The sequence below is a fragment of the Neolamprologus brichardi genome, chromosome 23, assembly GCF_056152115.1.
Source record: "Neolamprologus brichardi isolate AB-2024 chromosome 23, ASM5615211v1, whole genome shotgun sequence".
NCBI classification, from domain to species: domain Eukaryota; kingdom Metazoa; phylum Chordata; class Actinopteri; order Cichliformes; family Cichlidae; genus Neolamprologus; species Neolamprologus brichardi.
Window position 1 is genome coordinate 43,860,815 of NC_142125.1, and position 25,952 is coordinate 43,886,766.

At 44.1% G+C, this 25,952-nt stretch overlaps 3 protein-coding genes across 5 annotated transcripts; 2 read left to right on the forward strand and 1 right to left on the reverse strand.

Moving 5' to 3' along the window:
- The first annotated feature begins 562 nt into the window (after nt 1-562).
- dhrsx (dehydrogenase/reductase (SDR family) X-linked) lies at nt 563-21,587 on the forward strand. 2 transcript variants are annotated; one of them, XM_087835734.1, is made up of 7 exons: nt 563-698; nt 11,984-12,091; nt 14,782-14,850; nt 15,675-15,776; nt 15,857-16,064; nt 19,304-19,511; nt 20,510-21,587. In XM_087835734.1, exons 1-7 carry the CDS (start codon nt 599-601, stop codon nt 20,690-20,692), a joined length of 978 nt encoding a protein of 325 aa, XP_087691860.1. In that variant the 5' UTR covers nt 563-598; the 3' UTR covers nt 20,693-21,587. The 2 variants fall into 2 exon arrangements, with proteins under 2 accessions (XP_087691860.1, XP_087691859.1); XM_087835733.1 differs by lacking the exon at nt 563-698 and having other exon boundaries at nt 8,655-12,091.
- On the forward strand, nt 565-8,589 carry LOC102793692 (E3 SUMO-protein ligase ZBED1-like). Of its 2 annotated transcripts, none has more exons than XM_006802631.3 (2): nt 565-698; nt 6,013-8,589. In XM_006802631.3, the coding sequence occupies exon 2, from the start codon at nt 6,037-6,039 to the stop codon at nt 8,092-8,094; it is 2,058 nt and encodes a 685-aa protein (XP_006802694.2). In that variant the 5' UTR covers nt 565-698; nt 6,013-6,036; the 3' UTR covers nt 8,095-8,589. The 2 variants fall into 2 exon arrangements, with proteins under 2 accessions (XP_006802694.2, XP_006802695.2); XM_006802632.3 differs by having other exon boundaries at nt 680-805.
- Nucleotides 21,588-22,057: 470 nt separating the features above from the next.
- LOC102775574 (ankyrin repeat domain-containing protein SOWAHC-like) lies at nt 22,058-24,888 on the reverse strand. Its single transcript, XM_087835732.1, has 2 exons — nt 23,753-24,888; nt 22,058-22,085 (listed from the first exon to the last, which is right to left on the reverse strand). The coding sequence occupies exons 1-2, from the start codon at nt 24,886-24,888 to the stop codon at nt 22,058-22,060; spliced, it is 1,164 nt and encodes a 387-aa protein (XP_087691858.1).
- Nucleotides 24,889-25,952: the final 1,064 nt, after the last annotated feature.

Below are 25,952 nucleotides of genomic sequence, written 5' to 3' on the forward strand. Positions count from 1 at the left end.
TGCCTAGAATAGAAATTTCAGTTAGTTTGGCGAGTTTGGTTAAGCTGGTGGAAAATATGACTTTGACATTTAGCTGATGTGTAACCTAGTCATTAGTAGTGACGTCTGTGACGCTCCAGTGCATGTGACAAAAAACAAACCACACTGTGCTTCAGAGGCTCTGTGTCATGGTACCCCGTCCCCCCACTGGGATCTATTGTTTTATTTTGTATTCTATTTTCATTGTTGTTAATGTTGATCAATAGACATGTGGCGGGTCTGCACCTCATCTGCCCCTAACCCCGCTGCTATGGCCCAATAAATATAACGTCTGAATAAGGCCATCAAACAGCTCACAGCCTCTTCCTCAGAAACTACAAAGCACTGTTATTATTGTTGACATGACGACAGCAGACGCATTGATGTGGCTGTTCAAAGTAAACAGTGTTCACAGCTTTAGCGGAGAAAATGCGTTTCAGCTCTTTGGTTCCGCCCTCAAGAGGTTTTGACGCAAAGAGGGCGGAACCACTGACAGACTTATCCCAGTGAGGCGTCCACTCGGACTCATTAACGGAGGCACACTCGGACTCGGAAGCGTTTCGGTGTGGGAAGCAGAAGGATGTCTCTTCAGTCGGTGCTGGTGCCTCTCTTCAAACTGTACTTATGCGGAATTAAAGTTCTTCTCTACCAAATTTTCAACCGCTCCTTTACGCTCCCAGGTCAGCTCCTCTCTCTTACACAGTTCTGTGTCTGCTGCTTTGTGCATATTTGTCACCGTGTGATCCATGTGCGGTGCTGATGTCGTCGTCGACAGGAGCGCCTGCAGGTATAACACTGCTCAGTCAGCTGTAAGAACAGGACGCGGAGAGTTTGAAGTACTCGTTAGTTCGTAATTCCGGACCGATCGATAGTGTGAGGAAGATGTGATTTCTGCCAGAGCCGTGCGGTGCGTGTGTTTGCGGCTGAACAGCTGTTAAAGTCGCGCTTTCTAACTCGCAAACGGTTTTATGCTGGGATGAGATTAAACGGAGATGATTCTTACGGTGAGTCCGTCTCCTCGTGGGCTCCTGCGCGGGCTGTGACTCAAAGGTGACTCTCAGGCTACGTCCACACGTACCCGGGTATTTTTGAAAACGCACATTTTTCTATGCGTTTGCACTTTTTGTCCACACGTAAACGGCGTTTAGATTTTTAAAAACTCCAGCCAGGTTGGATATTTTTGAAAACTCCGTTTTTGCATTTACGTGTGGACCAGAAAAACGGAGAAAACGCAGCGTCAAAGGTGCGCGCATTTTTTGACGTCACACTGTGCGCCACGAGATTGTTTCGGTGAAATGAATTTCTACAATACTGTTACTGTTAATTGTTCTCTCTGCAGTGTTTAAATGCTTACATATACACACACAGTTACTGTCCCTCCACACATACGACTCGGTTCTGCTTCTATGCCCCAGCTTTGTTTACTATTTCCCACCGAGGCTTCTAGACTTCTGATTGGCCAACATTTCTACACGGTTAGGAATATAGCGCCACCTGCTGCTTTGGCATGTTCCTAGCAGCGTTTTCCTTCATTTCTGCCTTTACGTGTGGACGGGATTATTTTTTAAAACGGAAAATCTCAGTTTTCAAAAATACCCGTGTACGTGTGGACGTAGCCTCAGATCGCATCAGAATAATCCTGTTTTCAAAGGAGGTTCATTTAATTTTCTTTATCAATCATTTGTTTTCTTACACTGATTCATGTTTGTACACTTCCTGTGATGGTGAATGCACTGACCTTTACAAGCACGTTTCTATGCGTTTTCTATTGACGTGCATTAAAATGTCCCCAGGGACAAGCTTCATACTCACTGAGCTCACAGGCACTGTAGTAAAGGTGTGACATGAGACCCGCTTTGTCTTTACAAACACACAGAAGAATCTGTGGAGCTGTAACAGCCTGGGTCCATTAAAACGGTGACAGAGGTAATAAGTGGCTCTCTGAAGCATGTTTTACCAGCTATTTTAGTCCGAAGTAAACTATATTTATATAACATTAGTGGTGCAACGGATCAAAAATCTCACGGTTCGGATTGTTAACAGTTTTAAGTCATGGATCCGATCAATTTTACGGATCAGCAAAAAAAGAAAAAAGACAAAAATTTACTTATTGAATTATTTTTGCCTGTTTAAAAACATTCAGCTCTAGACTCATTCCACGCAATTATTAAAAAAAACGATGGTACAATATAGGTCCATACAGTCTTTGTATCTACCACTCAATTCTATTACTGTTGTTGTGATTTGGCGCTTTATATATAAAATTATACGATATATACGAACGATCTTGCCACTAAAGTGGACACAAACGGGATATCATAGCGTGGCTCAAGCACGTCCATCACAGTTTAAACCTTGTCTTGCACACAGAATACGGCCTCCCGTCTGCAGCTGAACACCCCAACAGCTTCTGTAATAGCTTTAGTCGGTCGGGCTGGGCAGCAAAGGGCTGCTTAAACTCCTCTGCTCCTCCACTTGGACGCTAGCGCGGGCCAGAACTATGGCTTGACAGACCCACCACACCACCATACACATACTTTTTTCCTTCTTTTTCGAATCTTCGGACCACGTGCGTGCCGAACCGTGGAGTGGGATCGGTTGGGATTACGGATCAACCGTGATCCGTTGCACCTCTATATAACATGTCATAAAATAATAGTATATGTGAATCCAAACTTCTATTTTTAACCCAGACAGAACTCCTGGGTTAAAGTGGGTTAAAGTTCCAGGGGAACATCAGCTGTAGTACTTTAACATGTCTGAAAGCATCCCAGTGATTCGTGCTGTGAGCTCCAGCAGATCTTTGTGTACCTGTGATCAGCTGCCATGTGTGACCACTGCTGCTCCATAGTGGACTTACACAGCTGACTTCACCATGATCTAACCCAGTGTTTCATTTTTCCATTCCCTACACTGAGGTGGTTTTCCAGGTGAACTTCTCATCGCCAGAAAATGTTTGTTTTTATTTGTTTTTATTTGTTTTTTCAAAATCATAGCAAAAGTATGTAGAGAGGTGGAGTTACAGCCAAAGGTGTTTGAAAACCCATCTATCAAAGGAGCAGTGTTACTCATTTAATTTTAGTGAATTAAGCATGTGACCATAGAGTGGAAAGTCACTAATGCATTACACTGTCAGACAAAGAGGGAAGTGTTTCTGCAGATTTGGGTTTTATACCCACATAATCTCACCGAGTGTGAGACTAATGACAGATTTGCTGCATTCCTCTTTTTGGGAATATCCAGCAGCTTTAGATCAAAGATCAAAACTGATTGGCCTTTGATTTAATGAGCAGTACAGTAGCAATGATCAGTGTTACTGGTGACGAATCAAGATTTGTTGGATATTTGCAATAAATCAATCATCTTTAATCATGTGTGCTTTTGTTGGAACGAACCAGGAGGAGCTGGATTAGAGACGAGTTTATCTGAGAGACCGCTCAGGTTGGAGGCCGGGCTTTAGACATGTACACAGTAGGATTGTCAAGAAAAAAATGTTACTCCAGTATTTATTGATACGGAAATTGTTTTTTAAGCATTTCAATTTATTCTAAATGGGTGGCCCGGTGGTTAGCACTGTTGCCGCACAGCAAGAAGGTCCTGAGTTCAATTCCACCATCAGGTCTTTCTGTGTGGAGTTTGCATGTTCTCCCCGTGTTTGCGTGGGTTCTCCCCGGGTACTCCGGCTTCCTCCCAGCGGAAGCGAATGGATGGATGGAATTTGTTCTACATCAGTATTACATTTTTTTTTTTAATCCTAATTTTAGTAACTTTAGTTCAGAGTAACTAAATAAACTGCTAAAAAGTGCAATAAAACCACAAAGAAACTGAAAGTCATTTTTTTTAGATGTAAACCTCAATTTATAAATAAAAGGTTGCACAAAATCCTTTCAAACCACCTGAAATTAATTATTTTCTTTTCATAACTTTGTTCTTGATACGCATTTATTTTTATATATAAACTATAGCAAAAATGGAAAAAAACAGTGTATATTGTGCTCAATTTACAAAAAGTCATCAGTACTAAAGTAGTGCAATCAAAGTGTCCCAGTAACCAACAGGAAGTGTATAGAAGAGGAAGTATATAGAAGGCCACAAAGTTAAACAGTATTTTTTCTGTTATTAATTTCAATAATGCCAAAGCAGCTGAAGCTGATTGACAATCCTTTCTGCTACTTAACTGACCATATCAAGTTTAATTGACTCAGTGCTGTACTCTGATTAAAAAGTGTCCCTTTAATTTGTTTGAAGTGTGTTTATATAATTAGCGCGACCTGTGGCAGTCGTTTTCACGCAGGGATAAACAACCATTACACAAACTGGAAATTTGCTTCCAGGAATGTGAACGTAGTTGAAGGATTCGGGTTTTTTGAAGAGCGTGTGAAAACCGTGTCACGTCACATGTGCCACTTAGGAATGTGAACAGCATTTCACATAATTAAATGCGCCATGCTTTAGCAGTATTTGCAACCGGTAGCCTTCATTCCTTAAGGTTAATGTTAATATGCCTGTTTATAATTTGTCGTTCCTGTAATTAAATGGTTGTGTCTGATTACTCTGACTCACAAACATTTAATAATAATAATAATGGATTGCATTTATATAGCGCTTTTTGAGACCTTCAAAGCGCTTTACAATTCCACTATTCATGCACTCTCACATTCACACACTGGTGGAGGCAGCTACAGTTGTAGCCACAGCTGCCCTGGGGCAGACTGACAGAAGCGAGGCTGCCATATCGCACCATCGGCCCCTCTGACCAACACCAGTAGGCAGTAGGTGAAGTGTCTTGCCCAAGGACACAACGACCGAGACTTATTTTGTACAGCCAAATATTGGAGAACTGCAGCTCCACTTGGCTGTTATTGGTCTCGAGTTAGATACGATGTGGCTGCCAAATAGTTGTGGGTGGAACCGTAGTGTAGTAAAACCAGCAGTTAAATGATGTGGTAAACCAGGGGTGTCAAACTCAGATACACAGTGGGCCAAAATTCAAAACTGGAACAAAGTCGCGGGCTAACATTAATATTTATTGAAAATAAATCTTCCTCCAGATATAAGAATGAATCTTTTCTTATGGACTCAAACACGTTTTGCTGGAAAACTGAATATGGAACAAGCAAAGCTTAATACTAAACAATATATATATTAGCTGTATAATACCAGTAGGCCAGCTCTAATAGTAATTTGGTATGACTTCGCGGGCCAAATTTGGCCCGCGGGCCAGAGTTTGACACCTATGTGGTAAATGATTTAGATATGAGTAATTTGTTTAATTGACTGATATTTCTGGTGCCGACCTAAAAGGGCAGCAACATTATCGACTTAATGAAGGTAGGTTTAAAGTGGACATGAAACACTGTGTAATTTACACTATGGAGGATGTGCTGTCAAAAACCGACATAGCTGTAACACTTAAATAAGAATAAGTGCTTAAAGGTTTTAGAACATGCTTAGCACTATCCTGTGCCAGTACAGGATGTGACATCAGAGTTGGTCGGTTGTGGTTAACAGACTTCTATTAGTTTATGTAAGCTAGTGACGAAAATGAAAACAAACTAAAACTAAAAAATGTGTTCAAAGGGTATTTTTTAATTACTCCTGGCTGCAACAAGTTTTTTTAATCTAATGTGGGTCTATCAGTTGCAAATAACCAACCAACCTGGTGACCTGATATTTTATACTAACTCAAGATGGTGCTAAACATGTTCTTTTAAACAGTTATTTCTTAAATCCAGCTTCAGAGGCTAAATCTGTCAGTTTTTGAGAGCAGGATTGCGTAGTGTACATGTAGTGTCTCATGTGGCGTTGTTGTGTTAGGGTTACTTGTGCAAACCTCAGTATCAGTGGTAACCATCATGCAAATTCCTATCTTAGCCAGATATTTTATCTGCTCATTTGCATGTTAATTGTTGGGAGGATTGTAAAATCCAGTTCTCAAACACTTAAAATGTTTTTATCACCAAAATCAAATGTTTATTTCACTGTTCTTGTTAGGTTCTCGATAAGAGCATCACCCTGATGGACTTTTTACCTAAGGAGCCAATGGAGGGTAAAAGTTCAGGACCTTCGTGCTCAGGCCTCAATCTGGTCGCACACCCACGTGCCAAAAGCAAAGTGTGGAAGTACTTTGGCTTTGACACAGATGCAGATGGCTGCATATTACACTGGAAAAGGATTTACTGTCGTGTATGTATGAGCCAAATTGCCTACTCTGGAAACACCTCAAACTTGTCATACCACCTTGAAAAGAACCATCCCATAGAGTTCAGCGAGTTTGTGAAAAGCAACACAGATCAGATGCGTGAAGCTTTTGCTACGGCGTTTTCTCGGATAAAGACTGAGCCTACAGTTTCACAGCAGCAGTCCCAGGAAACCTATTCAAGGCAGAGCTTAGACTCTGAAAACAAACGACACAATGATTTGACAGTAGCTATTATCAAGTTCATTTGTGAGGGGTTATATCCTGTATGTACAGTTGAAGAGCCTACGTTCAAGAGTTTAATCGGTATTGTCGACCCTGGATATTCTCCTCCAAGCAAAAGTGACCTCGCAGGCAAAATGGTTCCTGAAATGTACTGCCGTACCCAAAATGTGGTCTTTAATGAGCTTAGTGGAGTTATGAATTGTGGCATTGCTACAGATCTGTGGCAAAGCCAAACACAAAACAGAACATATATTTCACTTTCTGTGCATTCGATCAATTACAACAGTGCATCTGGCTTCTCGGTGACCAACAAATGCCTTAAAACCTTTGAAGTACAAGAGGACAACAAAGCTGAGAATATCACCAGAGCCATGTATGAAGCCTTTGTGAAGTGGGGGATAACTCATAAAGTCATTGGGGCTACCACAGATGGTTCGGTGGATGTGGTGAAAGCATGCTCCCTCCTGGATCTGACAGTAGAAATGCCCTGCCTTGGGCACACAATCAATCATGCAATGGCTGAAGCCTTCCAGCTGCCACGAGTGAGTGGCTTTTTGGGATGCTGCCGCAAGCTTGTCGATCATTATAGAGACTCTGCAATGTATACAGAAAAGCAGAAGCAACACGGCCTTGCGCAGTGTACACTCATCACAGACCAGGACAGGTCATGGTTTGGTACATTGGCAATGCTACAAAGACTGAAAGAGCAACAGGCTGTTATAAGTATGACACTTGTAGAGAGTTCTAGTAGCCATCATTTCACCTTCAGTGGTTCTGACTGGGCCTTGTTGGAGGGCTTGATTGAAGTCCTCCAGCCCTTTAAAGTTGTGGCAAACATGATCACTTCTTGTAAGTATCCAACCATTAGCATGGTGAGACCTGTCCTTCATATGCTGCTGAACACCACCCTCAAAATTAAGGAAGGGGATCTCAAAGAGATCAGCATGAGCAAAGAGATCATCTCCAAGGTCTTGTCAAGCACATATTCGCAGAATTCACAGTTATCCCAAGAGATCGCAACATTCCTCAACATTGCTACATTTTTGGATCCTCGTTATAAGAAACTGCCTTTTCTTTCCACCCAAGAACGCTCCAAAGTTGAGAGTATTATTATCGAAGAGGCCAAAGCAATCCTGGAGAAGCAGATTTCGGAGCGACCGTGCCTTGATGATTTTTCTTTGGTGTCTGATGAGCCACCTTGCAAAAAACAGGGACTATCGGGTGAATCTTCTGCCAGCACTTCAGTTCAAGACAACCCTCTGGCTGCCATATTTTGCCAGTCAGATGCAGACCAGAGCCAGGAGGAGCTACATGCTCAAGTAGTAGAGGAGCTGAGCAACTACAAGTCACAGAGGGTTCTAGGTCTGAATGAAGACCCTTTGCTTTGGTGGTCGAACCATGCACCTTTGTTCCCCACACTTCCTAAGGTGCTCCAGAAGTATTGGTGCGTTCCTGCCACAAGTGTTCCTTGTCATAGGTTGTTCAGCTCATCAGGTACGTTTCTTTCTGGGAAAAGAAACCGCATACCTTTAGCTCTAGTGGATATGCAGGTTTTCCTGTATGAGAACTCTCGGAGCTACTATGAGCCTGAACCCTGTGAGGATGAATTTGAAACTGTTTTGGAAACCAACTCTAGTTTGGCTCAGCACTAAAGTGACTGAGGTTTTAAAGAACTTTATTTACTTTGCTATCTGTATTCTTTGTGTGTTTACTTGACAGAGGTTCTAAAGGCTGAAAAGCCACTGGTGGCATAAAGGGACAACTTTTTCAGCCTTTATAACATATGGGACACATTAGCTTTTAAGTTAACTGCTGTAAACACATCTCTCCTTTACGGAGCAGATGTCCTTATGCATTCAAACTCTGCACAGAAACTCTATTGTATTAAAATGAAGTGGAAGGTTGCAGAAGAAAAAAAGATTTATCGTTTATGTAGCAATATTGTGTTTTGTCTTTATTATAAATGTGTATCAGCTGTTGTTTGTTTTGTTTTTTAAATTACAACTCATGTCTTGATGCATGCTCAGTCGGCCAGGTAAGTAAATCCCAAAAGGCTGATTCTATTCATCTGGACATTTTTAGTCGGAGAAACGTTTCGTCACTCATCCAGGTGACTTCTTCAGTCTCAGCTGACTGCAGGTTTCCCCAATCTTATAAACAGAACACTTGCATAAAGACTGAAACCAACCCACTGAATGAACACTGGGCTGGGAGGTCATTTCCTTGATCATTAATATGCAAATATGCAAATCAAAGCCCACTGATCAATGGCCATGAGTACCATTCACAGAGAGTTGGGGAATGGTTGCAACTCTCTGTGAACCATCTTACACAGCATTGTAAGATGGTGACAGATGTACCCTTAGGCCCCCTCCTCGATTCAGAGATGGTCTTTCCCTTTTCACGTAAATGGCCTCCTTGACTCCGCCCTCAAACCAGCGTTCCTCCCTGTCCAGGATGTTACATCCTCAGAGTCCTGGCCTGACAAGGTGGCTCTTCTGTGTTGCGCCATCCTCTTAGCCAGAGGTTGTTTGGTTTCCCCGATGTATAAATCCTGCCAATCCTCCTGCACTTAACAGCGTACACTATGGGACTCTGTTTGTGTCGGGGACCCGATCCTTGGGGTGGACCAGTTTTTGTTGCAGCATGTTTTGGGGTTTAAAAGCCACAGAGACCCGGTGTTTAGAAAAAATGCGTCTCAACTGTTCTGATACTCCTGGCACGTACAGGATCACTACAGGTTTTTGCTTAGTCAGCGGTTGTGTTTCTCTCCTGGATCGGCTGGAGCTTCCGGACCTGGACCTGGATCAGCTGGAGCAGAGGTGGGAAAGACCATCTCTGAATGGAGGAGGGGCCTAAGGGTACATCTGTCACCATCTTACAATGCTGTGATTGCAGCCATTCCCCAACTCTCTGTGAATGGGACTCATGGCCATTGGTCAGTGGTTGTTGATCAATGGTCATGACAATTTGCATATTAATGTTCAAGGAACTGACCTGCCAGCCCATTGTTCCTTCAGTGGGCTGGTTTCAGTCATTGTGCAAATGTACTGTTTATAAGATTGGAAACCAGCAGTCAGCTGAGACTGAAGACGTCACCTGGATTATGACAAAACGTTTCCCCCACTGAAATCACTACATCCAGATGAACAGAATCAACTTTTGGGAATTACAACTCATACTTGCCTCAGCTTTGGGTGATTAGAGTGGAATACTGGAAGGCTAGGTATTCAGGATTTTTCCATTAGATGGGTCACAAAACCTAAAATCCACAGCCTATTTTTTCCCCTCATCTGTGCACACCTGTTGCGTTTAAATGCAAATTAATCTGGCAAGTGCCACGCCAAGTCAAGAGGGTATTAAGAGCTATATGGGAACATGCATGTATCCATTGTTATTGTTTTTGTTTGTTTTTTGTTTGATTTGTTTCTTTCTTTGCTTTCTTGGTTTGAGTTTTGCAGGCAGTGGTCTTAGCCTAAACAGAGAATCTCAGACTTCCATCAACCCAGAATCCTCTAATGGCCTATTCTGGGTGGGGCACCAAGTTGTTTCCAAGCTAAATGAGGGATATAATCTCTCCAGTGAGTCCTTGGTCTGCCCGGAGGTTTCGTCCCAGTAGGACATACCCGAAACACCTCACCTAGGAATCAGATTTCTGAACCACCTCAACTGACTCCTTTTGATGTGTAGAAACAGTGGCTCAACACAGAGTCTATTGATTGATTGACTGATCAAAGGGGGAATCAATTGCATTGTTTTAGCTCTGCTATCTTTTCACTGTAAAATGTCACCCTCCACTCTCCCCTCACTTCTGAGATACTTAAACTGAAGTGGGCACTTCACCCTTTTCTAGACTTGGAGATGCTGTCTATCATTCCCACTGCTTCACACTCAGCCACGAACAGTACCTGATGAACTGTGGAAGACCGTCGAGGAGATGGTCAAAGTGTTGAGGCTAGTAGCATCTCACTACCACTATGTAGAGTGAGTTTAGCTCCGATTCCCTCTCGTGAGTCATTCGACAGTTTTCCCGAATCACTTTGTGGCCATTCCCAAAGTCTTGCTTGATGGTCTCACCTGTACACATCTCGGTGGGGAACGTAGTGCAGAAACACACCTCTCCAGGTAAAACATTTGCTGCCCATGTGGGCATGGAAATTCCACAGTAAGGGGTGCAAACACACTCTGCCAGCCTCTTTTCAATTAGAGTAAGTCCAGAGTGGAACAGAGTACAGGAAACTGGTTCCAGTGCCCAAGCTGTGCACTGAGGTGAGCCTAACTCGATCTAGTCGCCATCACTCGCTTGCTTAGGATCAGACTCCTTTCCCACCAGTGAAGTGACATTGCATGTACCACGAGCCAATGTTGGAAGCCAGAGATCGATTAATTATATCTCTTTGAACTTCATACATTTCAACACGATATTATGTGATAAGGAAACGTGTAATTTACTGCGCTGTTTGAAACCTCGATGAATTATTGGTTCATAAATATCTCTAAGAAATACCACGAGGGTGATCAGTTTACACAGTCTGAAACAACAATGTTTTATTTGCTGTTTAAATTTAATTTTCAGTTGCTGTTGAGATTTATGTACCAAAACTACATTGTAATGGTTAGGAGAAGATTAAAATAGAATATTTTAAACTCATTAACCATGTGAAAATCTTCTGGTTTGTATGTTGGGGGACGAATACCTTGGCAGACTTACAGGAACCTGCCTTTGATAGTAGTTGGGCGCATCTTACCTCAGTTGTTGTGACTTCCTAGTATACTCTGTTTAGTTGTCCTTTTTCCCCCTCAAATGTCATTCAGGCTATGTACTTTGTAAATACTTGCCCACATATTGCAGAACTGACTGATAATAAATGTGAGTAAAGGTTTTGCTTGTCTGGCTGCTTGATGTCTTCACTTTGCATGGGAACAATGTTCAATATTTGAAAATGCAATGCAGTCATACAAACGGATTTCTGTTCTGGAGCGGTGTATTTCATAGGTTTCATATATTCCTGCTGTTTTCCTGGGTTGAAAGCAAAACAAAGCAGATTAACAGGTATTTATTTCTTAAAGAGCGCTACAAGAAAGGTTCTGTGAAAATTGATCTAAGAAATCCACATTTCATGCTCTTCATTGCACTATTTAAAAAAATGTCCGTCACTGGCCTGGGTAATTGGTCATTGTGTTTCCCAGTGGCAGTCAAGTAGAATGACATGTCATTGCATTCATAATTAATTTGCTTCAAATAGCATCGTCTTCAGATATGTTTCTATACAAAACCAGCTGAGCAACTATAGAAGAAGTTTCTTGTAAATCACCTGACTTACAAAAGTGTGTAGACTTATCTGCACTCACTAATTCTGTTCTGTTGATTCTTCGAATGCTGTGTTGCTGCTGCATATTTACAGATGACTGTTAATAAATCAGTCACAGAAGACTTTTGTCCCAGCATTGTCTTAAACCTCATCGTTACTGAACCTCGCCAGAGTTTAAATGAAAGATTGTGTAATGTTCTTATGTGGTCCCCTCTCTCCTCCTACACAGTCTTACCCAAGCAAAATGGAAGGGTTGCCATTGTGACTGGGGGTACCAGAGGAATTGGTTTTGAAACAGCAAGACACCTGGCAAGCCTTGGCATGCATGTTATCATAGGTAGGCTAATATCCAATCACATGCCTTCACTCAGTCAGTTCCCTTTTTTATACTTTTTCTTAGTTGTGGCAGTGCCTTAAAGTTGCATTGTTTCAGATGTCCCGCAGGCTGGGACTCTGGTCTCAAAAACAGTGTGTACAACTATGTAAAAAGGAACCTACTGCCCACTTGAGCTATAAATGTTTTGTATGTTGTCTATGGAACTAAACAGCAGCTGTGTTTAATATGAACTTTTTGACCTTTTGTATTCATTTATTGAATGACTTGCACACAACAGCACTGGAATCTTTCCATATATGGAGCTGAATGCTTCATATCTGCACTGCCAGTAGATCATAGGTTCTCAAAGTGTAGCCCACAGGCCAGCTAAATGTATTAATGAAAATGAAGTGATCTACAGGGTGGGACATTTATATGGATACACCGTAATAACATGGGAATGGTTGGTGATATTAAAGTCCTGTTTGTGGCACATTAGTATATGTGAGGGGGCAAACTCCTCAAGATGGGTGGTGACCATGGTGGCCATGTAGAAGTCAGCCATCTTGGATACAACTTTTGTTTTTTCAATAGGAAGAGGGCCATGTGACACATCAAACTTATTGGTAATGTCACAAGAAAAACAATGGTGTGCTTGGTTTCAATGTAACTTTATTCTTTCATGAGTTATTTACAAGTTTCTGACCACTTATAAAATGTGTTCAATGTGCTGCCCATTGTGTTGGATTGTCAATGCAACCCTCTTCTCCCACTCTTCACACACTGATAGCAACACCGCAGGAGAAATGCCAGCACAGGCATCCAGTATCCGTAGTTTCAGGTGCTGCACATCTCGTATCTTCACACCATAGACAATTGCCTTCAGATGACCCCAAAGATAAAAGTCTAAGGGGGTCAGATCGGGAGACCTTGGGGGCTTTTCAACTGGTCCACGACGACCAATCCACTTTCCAGGAAACTGTTCATCTAGGAATGCTCGGACCTGACACCCATAATGTGGTGGTGCACCATCTTGCTGGAAAAACTCAGGGAACGTGCCAGCTTCAGTGCATAAAGAGGGAAACACATCATCATGTAGCAATTTCAAATATCCAGTGGCCTTGAGGATGATGAAGAACTGACCCACTGTCGTTGTACCCCATATACCACACCAAACCATCACTTTTGTTGGTCCAACAGTCTTGGAGGGATCCATCCAATGTGGGTTAGTGTCAGACCAATAGCGGTGGTTTTGTTTGTTGCGGCGAGTGCTACGCTGTGGGCTCTTGCTGAATGAAGCTAGGACAGCCACTGATGTTTCTTCATTAGTGACAGTTTTCTTGCATCCACATTTTGGCAAATCCAACACTGAACCAGTTTCACGAAACTTAGCAAGCAGTTTGCTAACTGTAGCATGGGAGATGGGTGGTCTCGTAGGGTGTCTTGCATTGAAATCTGCTGCAATGACCTGGTTACTGCGTTCACCAGATATCAACACAATTTCGATCCGCTCCTCATGTCTTAACCTCTTCGACATGTCAATGGCTGTGAACAAAGAGAAACTTGTAAATAACTCATGAAAGAATAAAGTTACGTTGAAACCAAGCACACCATTGTTTTTCTTGTGACATTACCAATAAGTTTGATGTGTCACATGGCCCTTGTATCCAAGATGGCCGACTTCTAAATGGCCACCATGGTCACCACCCATCTTGAGGACTTTGCCCCCTCACATATACTAATGTGCCACAAACAGGACTCTGATATCACCAACCATTCCCATTTTATTACGGTGTATCCATATAAATGGCCCACCTTGTAGAATGAATCTAGAGTTTATGCAGGACCAACTGAGTGCTTTACTTGGATTTAAAATCTTTAACTTTTCTAGCACAATAAGGCTAACTAAACGTTCCTGGTGTCAATGCATGCCACCTTACTACTGATTAAAGATTGTTACAAAATAAGAATTCCAACAATAAATACTTTCTGAAAAGACATTAACATACAAACTTTGCAAACCCTGGAGCAGGGATGTCAAACTCATTTTTTATTGCAGGCCACGTACAGCATTTTGATCTTAAGTGGGCCGAACCAGTGATGCCCTCGTTTCAGTCAGCGTAAATACGCTAAACTACACCTTTAATCCCATTAAGTCCAATTTCAACATTGTCTCATTTTTACTACAAGATGCTGCTGTAGTGATTGAAAGAAATCTGTTTCACAAATAAATGTGTAAAATTATAGAAAGTTCTGCTGTCTCATCGCCCAGTAGAGTCATCCACATGAACTCTTCTGTGTTTTTATTGTTTATCTAATTACTGTGGTGTACTATGAATGGTCATGGTACTGGTGTTCATCAGCAGGAAAAGCTGTAAAACCCAACTTCCTAAACATATTCCAAAACCATCCAGTGGGCCCCATTGGAGTCTTTGGCAGGCCCATTCTGGCCCCTGGGCGTCATGTTTGACAACCCTGCTCTAGATTATTTTTTCATCACCTCCATCATCCTGATGACGACGGACTAAAATACAAGAATATTACCTTCCCCTGTTGATAGAGGCATTGTGATTGGCTTTTTCTCCAGTGTTTTGTTCATTAGTATCAGTCGTACCAAAGGTTTTGTTAGCGAGTGTAGGCTGTAGGATTGAGTGGATCAGCTGCTGGATATCTGCCCACCAAGCCTCTCTTTTGATCTCCATCATCTCCAGCTGGGAATGAGAGAGAAGAAGGTGCAGCAGCTGTTAGGAAGATTCATGAAGAAGGGACCGAAGGGACCGGTAAGTCACATCCAGTAACACGGAAGCTCTCATTCAGTATTGTCTCTGAAACAGGAAGTGGGTCTTCCAAAATAAAAGCTCAAATCAGATAAAAATGTTACACCATGGCAATGCTTTACATCATAAATACATGTATGAAATAATGTCAGCTGTGATACTTGCTCTCTGAAAAGCTAAATAACAGGATCACATCTGAGTGACACAGAGAGCCAATGAAAGCCTGTAGACGCAGACACGCGTTTAAATAAGTGAAAATAAACTCTTAGTGTAGTCCAGCCTAACTGGAAAACACACCTTTTATCCCCACACATGGTGAGTATCAGTCATCCCAGCCTGTAGCAAAACATATAAGTGATCATCTAAAATACTGTCAATGACAATAATCCTGATTTCTTCCTAGAAATGATACTTTAACAGTAAATAATCGGTGTTATGAACCAGGGATGTCACATTTTCTTCTCCATTACCATGGCAACATAAGGATGTTAAAACCAGTTTGACCTGGGACACGATCTCCCCTCAGAATACAAGATGTAAATCCTGACGAACCAGCATCTGCTGCTGTGTAACAACATGTAAAGAAATGAGCATGTGTGCTAATGCTTACGAGTACAGAGCCCTTCGTCTTACATATTACTGTCCTCACTTGTTGAGATGTTTGTTACCTTCAGGGACTTCTAGGAGACAAACTCAATCATTTCTGCCTGTTGATGGTGGAGCGTATGATGTGGCGTGCACAGTGACCTCGAGAGGTCACATGCACTGCAACGACTGACTGCTGTTACCTGATGACAGTCAGAGTCAGTGCTGCTCTTTTCTTACAGCTGAGTTTGTCTTCGTGGACATGACGTCACTGAAATCTGTGCGACACTTTGTGCGGTTGTTCAGGGACAGAGCTCTGCCCCTCCATGTCCTGGTTAATAACGGTAGGCTGTACAAACACACTGATGATGGTCTTTACAAAGTCACCAGGTTACTACATATTAAACTTGTTCCTTTCACGTAGCTGGGACCATGATGGTTCCTGACAGACAGACAGAGGATGGCTTTGAGTACCACTTGGGCCTCAATTACCTGAGCCACTTCCTGCTGACCAACTTGTTGCTTGATCTGCTGAAGAGGTCGGGAAAACCGGGCTGCTGCTCTCGAATCATCAACATGTCCTCTGCTACACATTACGCAGGAGTCGTAGACATGGAGGACTTAAACAGGAGGTGAGAAGATCAATCTGTGGGTGTGAAAGCCTCTGATCTGAAAGAATACAAACATTTAGAGTGATCACATTTTATAATAATCACACAAATCTGCAACTTCACTGTCATGTTTAAACTGGAACACTTTGTCATCTTCATTCCCCCAGATCCCAGCGTTAGCACTGTTAGTGCTCCTGCAGACTTTAACCATCCTGCTGCAGGTCACAGCGTAGCTGCAGGTCACAGCGTAGCTGCAGACTTTAATCATCCTGCTGCAGGTCACAGCGTAGCTGCAGACTTTAACCATCCTGCTGCAGGTCACAGCGTAGCTGCAGGTCACAGCGTAGCTGCAGACTTTAATCATCCTGCTGCAGGTCACAGCGTAGCTGCAGACTTTAACCATCCTGCTGCAGGTCGCAGCGTAGCTGCAGACTTTAACCATCCTGCTGCAGGTCACAGCGTAGCTGCAGACTTTAATCATCCTGCTGCAGGTCACAGCGTAGCTGCGGACTTTAATCATCCTGCTGCAGGTCACAGCGTAGCTGCAGACTTTAACCATCCTGCTGCAGGTCACAGCGTAGCTGCAGACTTTAACCATCCTGCTGCAGGTCACAGCGTAGCTGCAGACTTTAACCATCCTGCTGCAGGTCACAGCGTAGCTGCAGACTTTAATCATCCTGCTGCAGGTCACAGCGTAGCTGCAGACTTTAATCATCTTGCTGCAGGTCACAGCGTAGCTGCAGGTCACAGCGTAGCTGCAGACTTTAACCATCCTGCTGCAGGTCGCAGCGTAGCTGCAGACTTTAACCATCCTGCTGCAGGTCACAGCGTAGCTGCAGACTTTAACCATCCTGCTGCAGGTCACAGCGTAGCTGCAGACTTTAACCATCCTGCTGCAGGTCGCAGCGTAGCTGCAGACTTTAACCATCCTGCTGCAGGTCACAGCGTAGCTGCAGACTTTAACCATCTTGCTGCAGGTCACAGCGTAGCTGCAGGTCACAGCGTAGCTGCAGGTCACAGCGTAGCTGCAGACTTTAACCATCCTGCTGCAGGTCGCAGCGTAGCTGCAGACTTTAACCATCCTGCTGCAGGTCGCAGCGTAGCTGCAGACTTTAACCATCCTGCTGCAGGTCACAGCGTAGCTGCAGACTTTAATCATCCTGCTGCAGGTCACAGCGTAGCTGCAGACTTTAATCATCCTGCTGCAGGTCACAGCGTAGCTGCAGGTCACAGCGTAGCTGCAGACTTTAACCATCCTGCTGCAGGTCACAGCGTAGCTGCAGACTTTAATCATCCTGCTGCAGGTCACAGCGTAGCTGCAGACTTTAATCATCCTGCTGCAGGTCACAGCGTAGCTGCAGACTTTAACCATCCTGCTGCAGGTCACAGCGTAGCTGCAGACTTTAATCATCCTGCTGCAGGTCACAGCGTAGCTGCAGACTTTAATCATCCTGCTGCAGGTCACAGCGTAGCTGCAGACTTTAATCATCCTGCTGCAGGTCACAGCGTAGCTGCAGGTCACAGCGTAGCTGCAGACTTTAATCATCCTGCTGCAGGTCACAGCGTAGCTGCAGACTTTAATCATCCTGCTGCAGGTCACAGCGTAGCTGCAGACTTTAATCATCCTGCTGCAGGTCACAGCGTAGCTGCAGACTTTAACCATCCTGCTGCAGGTCGCAGCGTAGCTGCAGACTTTAACCATCCTGCTGCAGGTCACAGCGTAGCTGCAGGTCACAGCGTAGCTGCAGACTTTAACCATCCTGCTGCAGGTCGCAGCGTAGCTGCAGACTTTAACCATCCTGCTGCAGGTCGCAGCGTAGCTGCAGACTTTAATCATCCTGCTGCAGGTCACAGCGTAGCTGCAGACTTTAACCATCCTGCTGCAGGTCACAGCGTAGCTGCAGACTTTAACCATCCTGCTGCAGGTCGCAGCGTAGCTGCAGACTTTAATCATCCTGCTGCAGGTCACAGCGTAGCTGCAGACTTTAACCATCCTGCTGCAGGTCGCAGCGTAGCTGCAGACTTTAACCATCCTGCTGCAGGTCGCAGCGTAGCTGCAGACTTTAATCATCCTGCTGCAGGTCACAGCGTAGCTGCAGACTTTAACCATCCTGCTGCAGGTCACAGCGTAGCTGCAGACTTTAACCATCCTGCTGCAGGTCGCAGCGTAGCTGCAGACTTTAATCATCCTGCTGCAGGTCACAGCGTAGCTGCAGACTTTAACCATCCTGCTGCAGGTCGCAGCGTAGCTGCAGACTTTAATCATCCTGCTGCAGGTCACAGCTTTGCTGCAGACTTTAACCATCCTGCTGCAGGTCACAGCGTAGCTGCAGGTCACAGCGTAGCTGCAGACTTTAATCAGACACATCTAAAGACTGTGCTTCCTGATTTCAGCCAGCATGTATTCTTAGCATGCCTACAGAGCGGTGGGCCTGCTGGAGCATCTCTTACTGCTCCTGATTAGGAAAAACAAGGCGCACATGTTCAAAGGTTTTATCTTAGTTGCATTACTGTGTGAGGATACGGGCTAATGCACACAGGCACACTACAGAAACCAGATAAGCTGAATATGTGGAGCACACAAACTCGTAGATGTGGTCAAATAATGGACAGGAAACAAAATCAGGTTCACAGACAGAGACAGAGGAGGGTTATGAGCTGAGCTGCATTTAAAACCATGTGCATAACCGTCTATGGACTGAATTTTATAGAATCTGGAGAAGTTAAAAAATGATTTCAAAAACACACTTTGAAGTGTTTGGATGGTGTTAAATGTTTCCATGGTTGTGATGTATGTTACATAATGAGTTTTACTGGGATGATGTGTGAACATGCAGACGGACTGAGAGCAGCTCTCACAGCAACGCTGCCTTTTAGAAAACGACCAATAAAATATGTTGAATTTCAGACATTTCAGGTTTTTGTTCACAGGAACTGTTGGTTTGTGTTCTAGTTGAGTACATGTTCTCACCCCGAGATAACAAGAGTGATAATGTGATGTCGCAGTTTTCATGAACGCAGCTCTGACCTGGATGCTGTTTTCTCTGACTGAGCACATCTAAGTGAACTAAACAGGTGGAGTAATGAGTAAAGTAAATGCTTACGAGTAAAGATGAGTGTAACACCCACACCGTGCTCTTTAACAGCAGCTGGATATGAAGCTGCTTCAGGCTGCTCTCAGCTCTGTACCGGCTGCAGTACTCTGGGGAAGTTTGGATGTATAAAAAGCCAGGTTAACTCTCCCTTCATCCTCTTCCCAGGATCCAGTACAGTTCCCATGGTGCTTACTCCCAAAGCAAACTGGCTCTGGTGCTGTTCACCTACTGCCTGCAGGAGCAGCTGACTGCCAGCAGCTGCTGTGTGACGGTGAATGCTGTGGACCCAGGGATGGTGGACACGGCGCTGTACGATAACCTGTGGACTCTGGTGCAGCTGCTCAAGAAGCCGGTAGCCAAGATATTGTTCAGGGTGAGTTACTCATCGTCTTCAGCTGGAAGGTTTTCCTCTGTTATTATTACTCTGTGTTCATGTTTTGGAGATTATGTATCTGAATTTCAGGAGCAGGACCACGCCTCCTTCCAGCTGTCATCTACAGAGGTTCCCCCAGTTCAGCTGGTCATTCTCCTTTACGTGCCCCTCCCTCCCTCCCTCCCTCCCTCCTTGGTCTCAAATCTTTAACTTCCTCGCTTCTATTTAGTCCATGAGGATCTGCCAGGCCTGGGAGCCGTCACCAGGCCCCTTCAAGGCCTTCCCCAAACCGCAGCTCAGTTCATGTCAAAGCTTCACCTTTACCTACTAAAACGCTGTTAAACCTAAAATGAGGACGTGGCCCAGCGAGTGAATTCTTATCTCCATTACTGATAATGATGCACATAAAGACCTGGTGTGTGTGTGTGTGTGTGTGTGTGTGTGTGTGTGTGTGTGTGTGTGTGTGTGTGTGAGTGTGTGAGTGTGTGAGTGTGTGTGTGTGTGTGTGTGTGTGTGAGAGTAGGAGTGGCAAGGTGTTTCTGCGCAGTGTACCAGGGGCACGGAGAAAAGCTGTCATACCATAGGCATGACGTGTGTGTGTGTGTGTGTGTGTGTGTGTGTGTGTGTGTGTGTGTGTGTGTGTGTGTGTGTGTGTGTGTGTGTTCCTCTGTCAGTCATAAATACTGAGTTGTCCATTGATAATCATCATCACACTCTCTCTCACACTCACACACACTCTCTCTCTCTGCAGGTGTAAGCTGTTGGTTAGCAGCTGTGTGTGTGGCTGATGCTCAAACCTTCAGCTCAGTTTGAACCACGTGGTTGTGAAGCTGCACGTGTGTGATGCTGTTATGATGACATGATGCGTTCACTGACAGGCACAGAAGTCCGACATGCTGCAGCTGAAGTATTCTGCAGCATCTTTCTGAGAGGAAACACTTTTGCAGATGTTACAGGTACGAGGCTTTGAAGCTGTTGTTGTTCTGTGCTCTGCTCAGACTCCAGCAGAGGGCGCCTCTACAGCCGTCTATGCTGCAGCTGCTTCTGAGATGGAGGGCGTGGGTGGCTGTTACCTGTACAACGGCCAGAAGACGCAGTCTGCAGGTGTTTCCTATGACTCTGAACTACAGGCCAAGCTGTGGAAAAAGAGCTGCCAGCTGGTGGGCCTGCAGGAGGCGTGACCCACCTGCTGACCTTAAGGCTGGACTCTTCTGCATCCTCGGTCCTCACTGGGACAATCTTATGTTTCAGAAGTCAAACATTTCAAAGCTTTGCAACAATACGCTTGATTTCATATCTAACTTTTACTCATATGGACGTGTTCATTATGATTTTAACCACCTCTATTTGAACGTTACCTGACAAAAAAGATAACTCTACCAAAGGAGCAATTACATCCATGGCCATGGTAGACCCGAGCTCATGGCCCATCACATGTGCCTGTTTTTAAACCACACCTTAATATGATTCATAATCCAAACACAGACGTAGAAAGGTCTGAGCTCACATGAAGCCTTCGTGCCTTCGTTACCTGTTCATGCCTGTAAATGACTGATTTATTCTTCACTTTATATTTCACTGTGTGCTGTGACGTTGCTGCTAAAGGAGCAATCGTGCCTCAGGAGTGATGTATGCTTTATCAGATTTATTTATACAGCACCAAATCACAGCAACACTCGCTTTAAGGCGCTGAAATGACTGGAGCTGGACAGTCAGTCCCTTTAACTCAGGCTGTAAATGGGTGGGCTTGGCTCCACCCACAGACGGGACCACGTAGAGTAACTGTAACTGTAACTGTAATGCTTCATGCATGTGACTCCATAAAAGAAACATGAACCTGTCAGTGTTATTAACACTAATGATCACTGCTGCTTTAGTCTGGTTTGCTACACTCGTCTCCTACATGTTAACTCTCAGACACAGGCTCACAGCGCCACCCTGTGGACACTGTATGTATGACTTCATTTATATTGTTCCATGCACATTCTGCTCTGTTTACGCACTTTGGACCGATGTAGCCATGTTTCTGCTGTCTGTGCTGTTATTTGATCTCTGCAATGGTAAATAAAAGTCACGTCTCGGTCTATCAAGGACTGGTGTTGTTACTCTGTAGCTCAGTACTGTTGGAAGTACTTTTTCTTGCATGTACTCTTTAGGGAAGAGTTTTTAGAAAGGTCTAAATCAAAGTCACTCACTGGGCTTCACTGGGCTACTGAAGCAGCAGTTTGCTTTAACGGATTTGGTAACGAAACATTTTCAATTACAAAAATATTTCCTCAGAGCAGGAAACCCAAGCTGAGCTGAAACAACAAGAGTTAAGTCAGATGTTTTATTTAATAGGTAAAACTATTTATTTTTGCACGTTTGCCTGGCTTAATGCCACCATTTGAATGTTTGAAGTGCAAGCTGTTAAAGATTAAACGTGCAGCTAAGAGAAGAAGTGCGATGAAAAACAGAACTTCCATACATCCAAACAACATCAGGAGAAGGTTTCCCAGAAATGAGATGCTGGTGTGAGTAGAAGGTGAAGCAGGACGTTTAGTGGCTCATAAGCCTCTGTTCCACTTTGCTGTCCTCCACCTCAGCACTGCTGTCCTCACCAGAGATGGGCAGTAACGTAATCCGATTACTTTTTTCAATTAACGAGTAAAGTAAGGGATTACTATTGCAAAAACGGTAATTAGATTACTGTTACTTTCCCGTAGGAACGCTGCGTTACTGCGTTACTAAAACCGTGATTTTTTGCGAGAATGTCTCATGACAGTGACGTAAGCGAGTGCGACGTTCGTGACAACAGCTGTGTGCAGATCAACAATGGATCATATATCGAGTGCAGAGAGAGTATGAGCGTGCAGCGTTTAAAGCGTGGAAGTACTGACCTTACTTTGAGTTTGATTCCATAAAAAGTGACAAAAACATTAGTGTCCGTTGTGCGTGGGAAGAAAACTTCTTTTTACAGCGAAAAAACCCCTAAACTTCCAAACAAGCACCGAGTAGCTACGACGTAATGGGAAACTCACAGAGAAACTCGCGGATTCTTCCACTGACCGCTGCACACCTGCACCAGGGTAACCCTCCGCCTACCCCACTCCTGCTTTACAGGTGAAAATAGAGCAACAGGACCGCTAGTCTTTGACTTTATTTATTTTCTGCTGTGTTTTACTTGCATCTATTTGAAAGACTGAGTGTAAACACACAAAATATTTTATTTTATGTGCTGGAATGTGCAGAAAATAGGTTTAAATGTTAAACTAATTTCTTCCAGTCAGAGAATGTTGCAGATAATTAAATGTTTGCTTGATGCATAAAGTTAAAAGATTAAAACTAATAAAACAAGTTTTAAAAAGAGACTTTTCCATTTGATTACATTTTGTATGATGATTATGCAGAAAAAGTAGAATTGGGCTGAAAGATCTATCACTTTATCACCTATTCAGGTTGTAAATCGTGTTTTTAAAAAGTAACTAAGTAACTAAGTAATTAATTACTTTGGAAAATAAGTAATCAGTAAAGTAACGGGATTACTTTTTTGGGGAAGTAATCAGTAATTAGTTACTGATTACTTTTTTCAAGTAACTTGACCAACACTGGTCCTCACATACAGAAACCATAAACTCCACGGATCATGTGACGTGCACTCGGTGCTCAGCGGTCACACACAGTGGTCACACTTTGCCAGAGCTTCTGTCACCTTACACTCCCTCACAGCCTCGTGACACAGTAATCTGGATCACTGCAGGCGGATTACTGACTTACGGTCCACAGGCTTTAGTGTCAGCTGTGGATGGATAAAAATACCCAGCTTGGCCTGCAGAGGGAGTCGCACCATCTGTGATCTGATTTAAAGGGTAATAGGAGTTATTGTTTGTTGTACATCATGGAGCTGATCGTTACTGTTGCCTTAGTTTATTTCATAAAGAAAACTTAAAGGAGAGAAAAGCTGTTACAGTACAGTCGCTCATGTCCACCCCTACTGACCCCACAGTAACCATGAAAGCTGCTTCATGTATCCACCACACAGAAAAGTTCCTGTTTGATCATCCAAAGCTAGTGAAGCATGTTTTTCATTCCCATTGAATCAACATGATTCAGTCAAGTCCAGCAGACGCTGCACTGAAAGCTCGTTTGCAATGACGATGAATGAAGATAAGCTGGAGATGTAGCAGTGCTCCACATCCTGTCAGCACTGATCTGACCCAAAGAAGTGGCTCTTGGCTCTGGATGTAGAGGCTCTCTTTGACCCTCCCTGTTGCTCTTTATCTTTGAACGAAGTGCTGTGGATGATCTGGGATGTCCTGTCACGAAGCTTCTGCAGTTTGGGCTTCATCCTGCTCAGTGAGGACTTCCTCCACAGGGGTATTTCCCTGGGTTGGCCCTCACTGTCCCCAGAAGCACAATCGTTGGAGTTAAGCTGGCTGAGGGGCTTCATGTTAGAGATCCTCCAGCGTCGTCCGTCCCTGGGATGAGCGTTCTCACCTGCAGAGCACTCACAGCCTCCAGCGATGCTCCGTATCTCCACGCTCACGTTGTCGGTGAGGTACTGGCAGGCCTTCCTCCCACTATAGTCTCTGATCTCCACATCTGCATTGTAGGTTCTAACCAGAAGCTTGACCACCTCCACGTGCCCGTGCATGGCGGCGATGTGCAGAGGCGTGTAGCCGGTGCTGGATTGAAGATCAATACTAACAGAAATGTCGTGCAGCTTGGCAAAGTTAATAATCATGGCTATGAGCTCAGGCCTGCCGTGCTTGGCGGCCCAGTGCAGGCAGGTGAAGCCCGTCACAAAGTCCTTCTTCAGGAGGAGGCTGGGCTCTGCGGTGAGGAGGCGATGCAAGCTGCTCCACTGCCCGTCTGACGCACACATCATCCACTCGTGCTCCATAGGCTCCAGGGCTACAGCTGTCCTGTCTTCGTCCAGGGTGGAGGAAACCATAGAGGTGGAGTCAGCTTCCGCCCTGGGGGACAGGTAAAAAGAGCGCCGAATGCCTGGGGAGCTGTTCATCATGACCTCTATGAAATGCTTGCGACTCCCTCTCGGGGTGCTGTTATCGTCACTTCCAGACAAACTGTGCGTATCGACGCGCTCCTCCTCCTGTGACTCCGGGCCAAAGGGACACCTGTGCTGGGACTCTCTGCGCATGGTCGCACTAAGCCCCTCTGCTGCGCTCAGGCTTCCCTGTGACTCAGCCTGCTCAGCAGCAGTCAGTACCTGCCCCGTCCTGCCAGTGTGAGCAGGCCCAGGTGCGCTAAAGAAAGATCTCTCTGGAGCGAGCGGCGACGCTTCCGTCACTGTAATCTCGGGCACGTCGGGCTCTTTTCCAACCGGCTCCTTTCTGGACTCCCTGTTGTCTCGTCTGAAGCTCTCCCAGTTTCCCATCGCCGTCCAGCTGCTGTCCTACAAACACACCGAGGACACTTTGTCTGTCAACTTCTTTCAGTGTTGAAATTATGCGGAACTCTGACTTGGCTGTTATTTCCGTAACCTGAACCAGGTGTTTCTCCTCACGCCTTGTTCCGCGGCTGTAACGCATCCACGAAACTACTCACAGCTGCGATTTACTGGACTTTTTAAGTACCGAAGCACCATTTTTCTGTGAAACAGGGCAGCGCTTATAAAACAAATACTCTTTTATTTACACCTGTGTACGTAAAAACCCACGACGGCGTGTTAAAGCCACACTAGGAAAAATATTATCGCTCAGTTTGAGAAGAAAATCTCTCGCAGAGCCTTTTTTCAGGCCCGCACGTTTAAGAGTCCAACTGGACCCCAGCCAGTGTTTACTGGGCAGGATACTGGGAGTAAACCAGAACTGATGGATGTCTGTTCACAGCATTTATTACAGTCTAACCTCCTGTCTCTAACGACTTTACTATTAAGCTTTTTCGAGGGAGATGTTATTATTTTAGGTGAAATAGTAATTTGGTGTATCAATAGTTCCGTTGGATACTTTTAAAGCACGCGTTGGATCGATAAATACTGAAATCTGTCGTTGCTGTTTGTTAAAAACTGAAACCTGACAAATTATTTCACTTTCTTTCTGTTCCAGCAGAATCCAACAAACCTGCTGCCACTGTTGTCATCATGTGTTTGAGACATCTGTGTAAATATTAAATTAAATTATTCAGAATATTTTGTTTCGGTATTAAACTAATCATCTCTCGCTTCACACATTGTTTTACGAAGCAAACCTCTGATATCTGCGCAAAATGCTGAAGCGATCTTGTCCTGCTGATTTTCTCAGAGACGTTTTCCTCCTCGAGTCAAGTTAATTTTTAAAAAGTCCTTTAGACAAATAACCAGTTTAACCTTTTCTAAAAACAATACCTGAGAGCAGCTATGAAAATATTCTGATAATTTACATTTTCTTTACGGCTGCTCATCATTTTACCGTCACATTTGTTTATTCTCCTTTTTTGTAATTCGATGAAGTAGGAACTGTT